A 12,475-nucleotide genomic window follows, 5' to 3' on the forward strand; every position below is an offset into this window, starting at 1 on the left:
GATATTTATTGGATTTGTAGACCTTTACATGACATTTGACAGCATGAAACAGTGAATTTTTTTTCTCTAAAAGGTACGTATATGGTACAGCAGATAACATAGAATATGAGCAATAATCAACAAGAATTGGTACTCTGAATCAAAGATGATTAAAGATAAAGATGCAGGTAGTCTCCACAAATGTTCAGATGAACACTGAAGAATCATTGGTGGAATTGAAGAAACTTCCAGGAATTTAATTAAAACTGAAGGTGAAAAGATTTTGTTTAATAAAATTCACTGGTGATATTTCTGTGTTCACTGAAAGTCTGAATGAATCACCAGAGCTGATGAATGTAATAAATAGTTGAATGAACACTAAATCAGGATTAATGAATGGAAGAAAGAGGAAAGTATTGCGGAGTAGCAGAAATAACATTCGTGGCAATGTTCACATCGGAATTAAGGACCACGCAGTAGACTGCTTGTAGTGACTATTACTCATGAAGCTAATTTACACTGAGGGACAGAGCGTGGTTGTTATAAGGAGTTATGTTGCATGGGAAAGCAGGAGATTCCTTGTAAAACAAAGTTACTAATACCAAGGATAGGCCTTAATTTGAATTGGATGTCCCTTAATGTATGTCTGGAGCACAGTACTGCATAAAAATTAATCGTGGATTATGGAAAAAAACAAGAGGGGAATCGGAGCATTCTAAATTCGGTGCTATAGTAGGACGTTTAATCTAGGCGAACTCTTAACAGAAGAACTGTGGAATGTCTGTGCAGAACAGGTGACGATAGTGTGGTATGTGGAAAACTGTGACAAGTACGATGGTCAGCATAGTAAGTTATATTTGAAGGCATCAGGGAATAACTGCTGTAGCACTAGAGGTAGTTGTTGAGGTTAAAAACTGAAGGGAAAGACAGAGAGAGGAACACATACCACAAATGACTGGATTCTGGGTGCTAATGGCACTGCGAATCTGTTGCTCACACAGACAGACATTGTCAACAGGAGGCAGAGTTTCTGTTTTGCATGTCTGTGGTTACTGGAACTGGCTGTTACAGCAGTGGGGCAACCAAGGTGGACCACACCCTGACACGCTAAGGCTCTGCTGATGTTTACTTCTGGTTGGTGCTTGCAGAGAGTATTTTTGTTACTAACAGAAACTTTATAGCAAATTATTGGGTTGTTTTTCCTGTCTCATTCCTGACGAGAACCAATAATGGTTTCATAAATGTGTGTCTATGAGTGACCTCTGCCAGACCATTCCAATACATCCAGAGTAACACACAATTATCTCATCTGACATAGTGTTACACATTCAGTGCACTCATACTCCACCTGCCACTAAATTTTCTGTGGATGACATTGCATGAATTGTTGTTGGCATTGGTTCGCTGATTTTGATGAGAATAAGTCACTGAACTGTTGACAATAGCTAATTTCTCTACCAACCTATTCTTAATTAACCTCTCTCCCATGATACTATGATCTAGTCCTGAGGATACCACCCATGAATGTATGTTCTGATGCTTTTCAGTATTTATGTCTGATCTACCATGTAATGGTGTGTGTGTGTGTGTGTGTGTGTGTGTGTGTGTGTGTGTGTGTGTGTTGAGGGAACTCACCGCATTTGAGAGACTGTGGCCTCATCAGGTGGAGGAGTCGTGGGCTGCGCAGCGGCAGGTGTCTGGCGAGTTGCGCTGGCAGAGGTGGCGGCAGCAGCGGAGGTGGTGGTGGTTCTGGTTGTGGTACTCAGCTCTGTAACGACTGGTGCGCTGCACATACAGAGAGAGGCAGGGTGTGAGCTGGCTGGCATTTCCTCGTGGGGATGTGGGGGTGCCTCCCTATGGCCACTGTGTGATTTCAAGTTGTAGCATTCGCACTGCAAGTAATAGGTGAAAAGCAATTATGATTTTTAGCATTTGTGCATGCAATACCAACAACAACAATTGGTGCCGGTTACGACTCTGAATCAGGCACAGAACTTTTTGGCCTATCATTTCAGATTTATAAATTCCACTCGTAGTGACTGGTGGAAAAGTATTTGACAGTGAGCACCTCTTCGTGTGTAGTCAGTGGTGGTAGCATGTACAGGGTTAAGAGTCCCAGGTAGCACAGAACCCTTCCTCGCATAATTTCTAGTTCAGACACAAGCATATCTCACTAGTGGTGAAATAAACTGACATTGTGCATCTATATGTGGCTAGAAAACAACATGATATGTGCTGGGTTCGGAACACAGCGGGGGAATACTTTGTTGTATAATCATTTCAGTTTCATCATCCCTCTAGTGAAAAATTTAGATACATAAAATTATAAGATTTTGTTGTGCGTCATTGACAATCCCTGTCCAAAACAAAACCTTATCACTCATCATATCTAGTTTGAACAAGCGCAGTGCTGTTACATGTGGTTAAAATGATAGTTAAGATCTCTCATGCTTTGTTAGCAAAGACAGTAGTGACCGGATTGGAGTCCTAGGTTCCAGTCCCAAACAGAACCATGCGGTATCTTGCCTTTTGAAATGTCATTTATTGTAATTAACTTTAGTTTACAAGCACTGAGGACCGCCATCTCTGGTAATGGGTTTTATGATAATTACGTTATTGTGGTACTGGTTTTCATATGGACAATAGCAGGAAAGGGCAGTTTTCTCTAGTGGTCTCTTGTAGTAATGATTTTGTGTTGTGAAACGACTGTATGAGAAAGAGAACAGCCTAACTGCAAGACAGTTATGTGGCTGCTTACAAACCAGGTGCAATGCAGTTCAGGTCATTTGGCTACTTCTCAGCATAGTAACACATGCATATAAATCAGGCACAACACTTGTCTGGCTGTGAAAAGTTTTTTTAATGTAATTAATGTTATACTTTTGATCATCAGACATTGTTCAAAGCATGTTTTAAAAACTGGCCTTTGAGAGGTACAGAAAACAAACTTGTTGACAGTGTGTTTCAAGCTGAGCTGGGGAAGGAATTTAGTACAGCGGACAGTGCGGCAAGGTGAAACTTGTGATTTGACACCAGAAAGAGGCTGTGGCCGTGTAACAGTTACTTGTCATAACAGTATTACCACATTAATCTAAATTTCATTCATTAAATACGGTTGATAGAAATTTAAACATTTTTCAAGTGAGCATCCTCACTTTGTAAGCACATATGAAATCACAAGGTAGTTAATGTAAGCTGTGTCATTCCCCAATACAATAATGGGAAAACAAACACTAATGTCTGTGTGTGTGTGTGGGTGAGTGTGAGTGTGTGTGTGTGTGTGTGTGTGTGTGTGTGTGTGTGTGGGTGTGTGTGGGTGTGTGTGGGTGTGTGTGGGTGTGTGTGGGTGTTCGTGTGTGTGTGTGTGTGTGTGTGTGTGTGGGTTGCGTTTGCACATCCAAGTTTGTGTGTAGGGGGGGGGGGGGGGAGGTGGAGGCGATGAGCAATTTTTGTGATTGACGATACTGTAGTCCATAAGTTGTGCTGTGAACTTGCTACCGATATAAAATTAAGTTTGTCCTCCACATACAGTAAATGGTTCAAATGGCTCTGAGTACTATGGGACTTAACATCTATGGTCATCAGTCCCCTAGAACTTAGAACTACTTAAACCTAACTAACCTAAGGACAGCACACAACACCCAGTCATCACTAGGCAGGGAAAATCCCTGACCCCGCTGGGAATCGATCCCCGGAACCCCGGCGCGGGAAGCGAGAACGCTACCGCACGACCACGAGCTGCGGACCCACACACCGTAGGCATGAACTGTAAATTCCGTGAGAATCTAATGTCTAGAAGGCCTGGCATGGATACACGGCGGAGGAGGTTGTGAGATATCCTCCCCAAAAAATGTGAAAAAACTGTATCACTTCACTGTATGAAGTAAAAAATAATTCTGCTTACATGCGGTTTTATACATCTTATTTTAATTGTTATTAAAACCCTAGGCACCTTGGTGTATAAAGTTTTGAGTGTGACACTAAGTATAATTTGAGGGGGAGTGGTGGTGGGGGGCAAGTGGAAACAGTGAAAAACCAAGGCAGTTCCAGAACCAAATAATGAATGTGTCTCTGCAGCTGACACCCAATAGTGTGGGAAGTATGAGGCCGTGAACTAGGTGAAGATCAGTAATTACGACAAGAATCTAATATTCGTCATCAAGAGAATTTGTAAAATGTGCACAAAGAATACTGTTAGTAAAAAGATTACCGTTAACAAAAACTTTTTCAAACTTAGAACCTTGGTTATTTCCCACAGTGCGCCGAACGAGTTTGGAGTAATGTAGAGAAATATATTTGTGTGTTTCATTTCAAATATTTTTTCAAGAACATAAATAACAATTGTAGTATGTTTGTTGTTTGAAACATGAATTTTTATGATAATCTTTATTGAATAAAAGAGAAAGACACTGAATGATTTACAATATTGGTTACAGGTTCATTACAATTGGTTCAGGGAACGCACATAGTGTCATCTCAAACACAAGATTTCTGATATGCCAAATAGCACATAAAATACTACATAAGTATTAAAACCTAAATGAAAAATAATTGATCATTTATCAGTGTTAGTTGCTAGTAGACTTTTATGGACATATGCAATTGTAAAATGGTGCAGAATAAGGGTACCTCTGGTCGCAGAGAGCCTTCGATGCTCACAGCAATCAGAGGCACAATAGCAACAACAATGGATGGGATAGATAATGTCATAAGGTGTGCCACAGTAGAATGGAAGTCTGTAGTGTTCACTGGGTGGCTATCGAAAAGCCATGGAGCAATAGAGACACGCAGACGGGTCGGATACCTGTTCATCGAAGATGCAGTAAAGCATGGTATTCTGTGTGTCATAGAAGGAAATCTATCGAAGTACTGTGTGAGCTTTATCTAACAGCTGAATAGAGATGTCAAGAAAATGAGGTGAGAAGACTCAATTTTAGGGAACCAGCCGGAGCTGCCTCGAGGACTGGCTTGTCTGGTGAGGTGGTCTCAGGGTGCGAGAGGTGTGAGCAGCCATACACTGGAGCACCGATGCTTACTTCTCCCAGTTTTCTGAACACCTTCCATACAAGCCGTGACAGCAGACGATTATTCTTTTATGTAACAGTAAAGGAAACAAAAGAAAAATTAGATATTTAAAAAACTACTAAAAAAACTATTAAAAATTAAATATCTAGTTGAAATTGATATCACGTACTGAGGTTGGTGGTCGCTTGGCGGTGTAAAGGTTTAAAATTGTAAGTTAAGGCATCGAGGAGTTATGGACGTTTATGCAGCGTGTTTTGAAACACGAAGAGCAGAGACGCGCTGCGCCGTCTGGCCCAGTAGCGTTGTTTTCTTTGATATAGGACTGTGTGTCGATGTAAAAAAAATACTAGTTTCCACAGTAGAATGAAAGGAGAGTAACGGAAAGTGATAATTTGTAACTACATGTGACGAAAACGTAGCTTTTGCGTGAGTTTGTGTAATCCGTTTTTCTTTTCGGTTTGTATTTACGTCTTTGAGTGCGTTTTTGCCTGGGACAGTAAGATCATAAATATCTAGTTTGCTGCCCTCTACCGAGCAGGTTTCACACTTGTTGGTAGTTGAGGGTGCTGATGTTTATCCAAATGACCTTCCATCTGTAGTGCAGCTACTTTTGTACGGACACATTTCCGCATTCCTTTTCTGTTAATTGCACGTATACGTTCCTAACTTTTACCATATTCGACGGGCGAACCCTGGTTCGAGTATAAATGAGTTCGAATAAAAAGTGTTCAAAATGATGAAAGCCATGCATCTATGGCTGGAGTCAAGACAGTGGGAGTAATTTCGTCTGCTAAGTGAGACACTAGGGTCGTGTGTGTCTTCTTCCGCATCTCGTGTGTGGAACACACGAATACAGCTTGTGATACTCTCCCAACGTCTGAGAGATTGTGAGATTTAGTCTCTCTCCTCCCCCCCCCCCCCTTCCCAGGGCCATTTCCTTCTGAAGGAGTCAGCGTGTCAAACTTTACCTTGAAAATGTTACCACGAGCTGACAGAAATCTTGCTGCTGTTTCACGTGGTTTGGGTAAAACCTTTGCTACACAGTTGACTTTATAACCCACGTACATATTTTAAAAGTGTGCCTTTTGGATATCATCAAGTCTTCTCGCACTATGTTCTTTGGCGCTAGCTGGCAGACTAGCAAGGATGTTTGTAGAGTTTGCAGCTGTAGTACGATTTATATATAACTGTAGCTGATACCCAAAATTACCATATGGGGCAACAGATTAAGGTCTCCCGTGTTTTGCAGAGATATTCCACGTGTAATTTGATGTTGCTCGGCTTCACACCTGATGCAAGTTCGGAATTGCTGATGACCTGCAATGCCTTCTCCCAGTCGCTGTCACCAATGATCACAACATCCACATCACCTGTGTATGCCCAACACACGATATTCTGGCAGTATGTGTGTGTGTGCATGCGTGCAGCCCTCGTAGCAGTTTCTGCAGAGCGGCTAGCAGGGCCTCAGCGGCAGTGGCGAATGAGGCCCTCCACACAGGACCACCTCGGCGCACACAACTCTTGTGTGCGAGCTGCCTTGTTAGCTGACCACTGATCATTATTTGCAAACTGCTGTTCTTCAACATTATACCAATTACCTTGACAAAATATTGCAGAAAATCCAGTACGGTCATTGTTTCAAGAAGGCACTGGCGACTCACCCTACCGAAAGCATTCCCGAAATCGAGCGACCTTATGGAGCATTCGAGCGTGTGAACATGTGCCGCACCTACGATGTCTCTATATTCACGAACACTTTGAATACTTGTTCTGGCTCTACCCACCGTAGTTCCATACGGGCCAGTTACCTCATGCATTATCATTTTAACTCTCCAGGCAAGAATGCGCACAATTAATTTTGTAACCACCATTCAGGACAATAACTGATCTCAAGAGTCCCTTCAGTCAGCCATAGCGCTAGTAGTGCTAGTGTTTTCAATACAGTCCTCAGACAGGTAGTGCCTTTTTATTGTTTTCTACAAGAAGTGTCTAGTAACCACAGTTTAGTCAACTATCAGCCGCCTTTAGTGAATTAGCAGTCTAGTTAAAAGTTGACTAACTCTCTACAGTAAATTGATTTCTTAGGACGGATAGGATGTGTGACTGCTGTGTACGGACGCAGGGGGAGCTGGCCACTGTTCGCGAACAGCTGAGCGTGTTGATGGCCGCGGTCCGCCGTCTTCAGGCTGCTGCCTTGGAGTGTAGCGGCAGTGGGGAGTCTGGTGTGTCGCAAGGTACACCGCAGGTGTTATACATGCTACACCCACTGTCCCAGCTGTCGAGACATCTTTGCGGGTACCGGGCGCGGCTGGGCCACCCTCTCCCCAACGGGAGTGGCGGGTTCAGCGGCGTTCGCGGCGCACGAGGCGGAGGGTCAATGTGGAGGCTGGCAGTGTGGCAACGCCCGCTCCGCCTGTGAGTGGACATGTGGCCGCTCCTTCAGCAAGGTCCGAGCCGGCACACGGGGGGAGGGGTTTATTAGTTATTGGGAGCTCCAACGTTAGGCGGGTGATGGAGCCCCTTAGGGAAATAGCGGAAAGGTCGGGGAAGAAGGCCAGTGTTCACTCTGTCTGCTTGCCGGAGGGTCTCACCCGAGATGTGGAGGAGGCCCTGCCGGCGGCGAAAGAGAGCACTGGGTGCACCCGACTGCAAATTGTTGCTCATGTCGGCACCAATGACACTCCTGCCGTCTGGGTCCAGAGGTCATCATCAGTTCATACAGGTGGTTGGCGGAGTTGGTGCAGGCGGAAAGCCTCACTCGCGGGGTGGAACCAGAGCTAACTATTTGTAGTATCGTTCCCAGAACCGATCGCGGTCCTCCGGTTTGGAGCCGAGTGGAAGGCTTAAACCAGAGGATCAGACGATTCTGAGGAGATCTGGGGTGCAATATTCTCGACCTCTGCTATCGAGTGGAGAAATGTAGGGTCCCACTGAATAGGTCAGGCGTGAGTAAGCGGATACAAGGGTATCGGAGTACGTGTGGAGTGCACATGTGGCTTTTTTAGGTTAGAGAATTCCCTCCCTAGGCCCAACAAGACCCCTCTTGAGACGCGACAAGGTAGTAGTAGGCAAAACGCAACGGGGAATAACAATATTAATAAGCTATTAGTAAATTGGAGGAGCGTCTATAGAAAGGTCCCAGAACTGCTCTCATTAATAAACGGTCACAATGCCCACATAGTACTATGGACAGAAAGTTGGCTGAAACCATATGTAAACAGTAATGAAATTCTAAACTCAGATTGGAATGTTTACCGCACAGACAGGCTGGACAGTGAAGGGGGAGGCGTGTTTATAGTGATAAGAAGTGCAATAGTATCGAAGGAAATTGACGGAGATCCGAAATGTGAAATAATTTGGGTGAAGGTCACGGTTAAAGCAGGCTCAGACATGGTAATTGGATGTCTCTATAGGCCCTCTGGCTCAGCAGCTGTTGTGGCTGAGCACCTGAAGGATAATTTGGAAAATATTTCGAGTAGATTTCCCCACCATGTTGTAGTTCTGGGTGGAGATTTTAATTTGCCGGATATAGACTAGGAGACTCAAACGTTCATAACGGGTGGCAGGGACAAAGAATCCAGTGAAATTTTTTTAAGTGCTTTATCTGAAAAGTACCTTGAGCAGTTAAACAGAGAACCGACTCGTGGCGATAACATATTGGACCTTCTGGTGACAAACGGACCTGAACTATTTGAAACAGTTAACGCAGAACAGGGAATCAACTATCATAAACTGGTTACTGCATCGATGATTTCAGCAGTAAATAGAAATATTAAAAAAGGTAGGAAGATTTTTCTGTTTAGCAAAAGTGACAAAAAGCAGATTTCAGAGTACCTGACGGCTCAACACAAAAGTTTTGTCTCAAGTACAGTTAGTGTTGAGGATCAGTGGACAACGTTCAAAACCATCGTACAATATGCGTTAGATGAGTATGTGCCAAGCAAGATAGTAACAGATGGAAAAGAGCCACCGTGGTACAACAACCGAGTTAGAAAACTGCTGCGGAAACAAAGGGAACTTCACAGCAAACATAAATATAGCCAAAGCCTTGCAGACAAACAAAAATTACGCGAAGCGAAATGTAATGTCAGGAGGGCCATGCGAGAGGCATTCAGTGAATTCGAAAGTAAAGTTCTATGTACTGACTTGGCAGAAAATCCTAAGAAATTTTGGTCTTGTGTCAAAGCGGTAGGTGGACCAAACAAAATGTCCAGACACTCTGTGACCAAAATGGTACTGAAACAGAGGATGACAGACTAAAGGTCGATATACTAAATCTCTTTTTCCAAACCTGTTTCACAAAGGAAGACTGCACTGTAGTTCCTTCTCTAGATTGTCGCACAGATGACAAAATGGTAGATATCGAAATAAACGACAGAGGGACAGAGAAAAAACTAAAATCGCTCAAAAGAGGAAAGGCCGCTGGACCTGATGGGATACCAGTTCGATTTTACACAGAGTACGCGAAGGAACTTGCCCCCCTTCTTGCAGCGGTGTACCGTAGGTCTCTAGAAGAGCGTAGCGTTCCAAAGGATTGGAAAAGGGCACAGGTCATCCCCGTTTTCAAGAAGGGACGTCGAACAGATGTGCAGAACTATAGACCTATATCCCTAACGTCGATCAGTTGTAGAATTTTGGAACACGTATTACGTTCGAGTATAACGACTTTTCTGGAAACTAGAAGTCCACGAGACTCAAGAGGGCCATAGACACAAGTTCCCAAGTAGATTCCATGTTTCTTGACTTCCGCAAGGCGTTCGATACAGTTCTCCACAGTCGTTTAATGAACAAAGTAAGAGCATATGGACTGTCAGACCAATTGTGTGACTGGATTGAAGAGTTCCTAGATAACAGAACGCAGCATGACGATCTCAATGGAGGGAAGTCTTCCGAAGTAAGAGTGATTTCAGGTGTGCCGCAGGGGAGTGTCATAGGACCGTTGCTATCAGACGTGACGAAAAGGGAGATCCGAGTTCGAATCTCAGTCCAGCACCGATATTTTCCACATCTCAAGCCGAAATAAAATAAGAATCAGCTGCCCAGTGATCTTGCACGATAAGTGGCACATTCATCAAAAAACACTCGCGTAAGAAAGATTACTGGTGACTGACTTTCAACCTGGCGTGATTAGGCCTCTGTCATGGCCCAACCTATAAGGACTCTCGTGCAACACTACCTTTTTCAAATGACGTCATCAGAGGTGAAGATGTGCTGTTTGTACTTCTTAAATTGATTGCCTTATGTGAGAACCTAGCCCCGACCATCACAAGAATCATTCCAAATGAACACCCGTCTGCACAGAGCATTGGTTCATGACTGTGTCGTAATGAAGGCCTTTGCACACTAATGGAAAATTCCGATTCCGTGGAGGTCGATTACAACCTGTTCGAAACATTTCTTTGTTGGTCCATATCGAGAGTCACTGGCCACCTTGGCTACCCAAGGCGTGTTCCTGACTTGGTTCTGTTATCGCCGAAATGAGATCACGTCAAGAGGCAGCTGCACGAACGGGCAACACGGTATAGTGCGCAGATTTCTTCAGGATGTGTGTCTCCACTTGCGATTCTACGCTCATACTATTTCGCGTCTATTCACAGATTTGTGTAAACCCTAAGGCCAGATATCGAACATACTCTCATCTTTGGATTTCGTCTCGCATAATTGCATTCCTGCAGCATTTTATGGGGAGAGTGCTGAAGTATGTAAGGAACCACGGTAGATTATACATAAAAACTGGACAAGTTTCTGTCAAAACTTAAATCGTGTTTGCAGGTGTTAGTAACATAATAATTGGTTGGATGAAAACGTGCACTTTTGAAATGCAGCTGAAACTAGCCAATAATGTGGATTTAAAAAAATTACTGCACTGCCTCAGCGAGGAAGATTAATAAAAGCCAAATTTCTTTAGCAAACCGACGAAAATAACTATTGTTCTGCAAGGCGATTAAGGCCCGACTGTCAGGAAGGTGGAAATAAAATAAAATAATAACATATTTTAGTCTACTGTACTCTCATCAGTGTATTTTACTTCGCTTGATAGCTCGCGGCCACAGAAATCCATTTTCTTTTCGTTTGACGTGGCAGCAATAAACGAAGAGGAGACAGCAAAATCACTAAACGTAAACGCAGGCCACGTGGAGGTCAGCCACCTCCCCACCGTAACTCACAAGGAGACGGCACGACCACGGGGTCGGGGATTTGTCCGAAATTTTGCGTGGTCCCCTAACACCTCACGTGGTTAAAATATTAAGACGCGCTACTCGGAAAATCCCGTGAAAAATCGATCCAAAGTTTCTCAGGTGCCTTATGAGTATAAAATGTTGGTCCAGTGCAGAGCCGCCGTTTGGCCTAGTCATTGTGGTATTATTTTGTGAACAGGAAATTTTCTACGAACTCCAGTCTACATTACATTCATCTGGCTGATTCCCCTTCGTGTACCACTTGCAACCTGATTGACAGAGATGAACATCAATTTGTCTGTGGAAATGCAGATATTATATGGTTGTCAATCAGAAAAAAAATCAACAACTATGCAGAGAAAACCGCCGTATTTGATAACGCCAACGTGCCTTTTATACCCGGAAGAAGAATTATACCCCACCTCAAAGAAAAATGCCAACTACTGGTTGAAGGGACACGCGGTATTTTACCTGCTGTCCAGTAAAGAAAGGAGCAGAGGAGATTTTTGGACGTTAATCTCCGACCAGCATCACAAGCTACTACGCATAAATAATTACTATGATACATACGCCAACTTCCTCAGAGGAAGCGTCATGTGAAATCCCATTTTCGATTGTGCGATTCAGAACATGAAGAAACGAGACAATTTAATCTTTGAAAAACAAATACTATCAAGTGACGAACATTACTATCTGATTTAGGCCTTGATTTCTTCTAAAATGTCAAGGAACCTGTAATTTTCGTTTGTTTTATTACTTTTAAATGTTAGTTGATAATTATGTATTACTGTGGAATGTTATGACCAATTTAAAAAAATGGTTAGGGCTCGGACTCATATGCCAGAGGCCTTGGGTTCTTTTTCTTCTGTTTCATTTTCTTTTGTTATTCCACAATTATTAAAAAGTTTCTCAAACTGACATTATTTTAGCCCTAGAATGTAAAGTTTTTCATTCACTGAAAAATATTCGTGCTCGTTGTTCTATTTCGTTTCATGGGGTTTCGAGGTTTAGAGGGGCTTTGTAAGGGTCCCCTTGGGATTGTAACGGCCATCTGCGCATAGGACTGTGCGCGAGCCGTGAGAAGTAGACGGCAGTTTGTTTTTCGACTTTATCGTGAACAGACATGCCTGTTTCAAATTTCGACGTGTTATTCCGATCCGAGGTTAAACACGTCGACTGAAGAAGTTGCTGGCTCATCTGGAATAGGAGAAGAAATTCCTGTAGAGTCCGTTCATAGTGACCTATCAAAATTACGATTGAAGGGCGCAGTGGTGTATTATGAAAAGCTGTTG

The 12,475-nt window shown here is 43.2% G+C and overlaps 1 protein-coding gene across 1 annotated transcript in view; it reads right to left on the reverse strand.

Annotated features, from left to right (window-relative positions):
• LOC124741117 (pneumococcal serine-rich repeat protein-like) overlaps positions 1–12,475 on the reverse strand; it is a 161,452-nt gene that overhangs the window by 68,966 nt on the left and 80,011 nt on the right. The window contains exon 5 of the mRNA XM_047248651.1: positions 1,615–1,764. Coding sequence (XP_047104607.1) covers positions 1,615–1,764 — 150 coding nt within the window. The remainder of the gene's footprint in view (positions 1–1,614; positions 1,765–12,475) is intronic.

The sequence above is a fragment of the Schistocerca piceifrons genome, unplaced genomic scaffold (genome assembly GCF_021461385.2).
Source record: "Schistocerca piceifrons isolate TAMUIC-IGC-003096 unplaced genomic scaffold, iqSchPice1.1 HiC_scaffold_1870, whole genome shotgun sequence".
NCBI lineage: Eukaryota > Metazoa > Arthropoda > Insecta > Orthoptera > Acrididae > Schistocerca > Schistocerca piceifrons.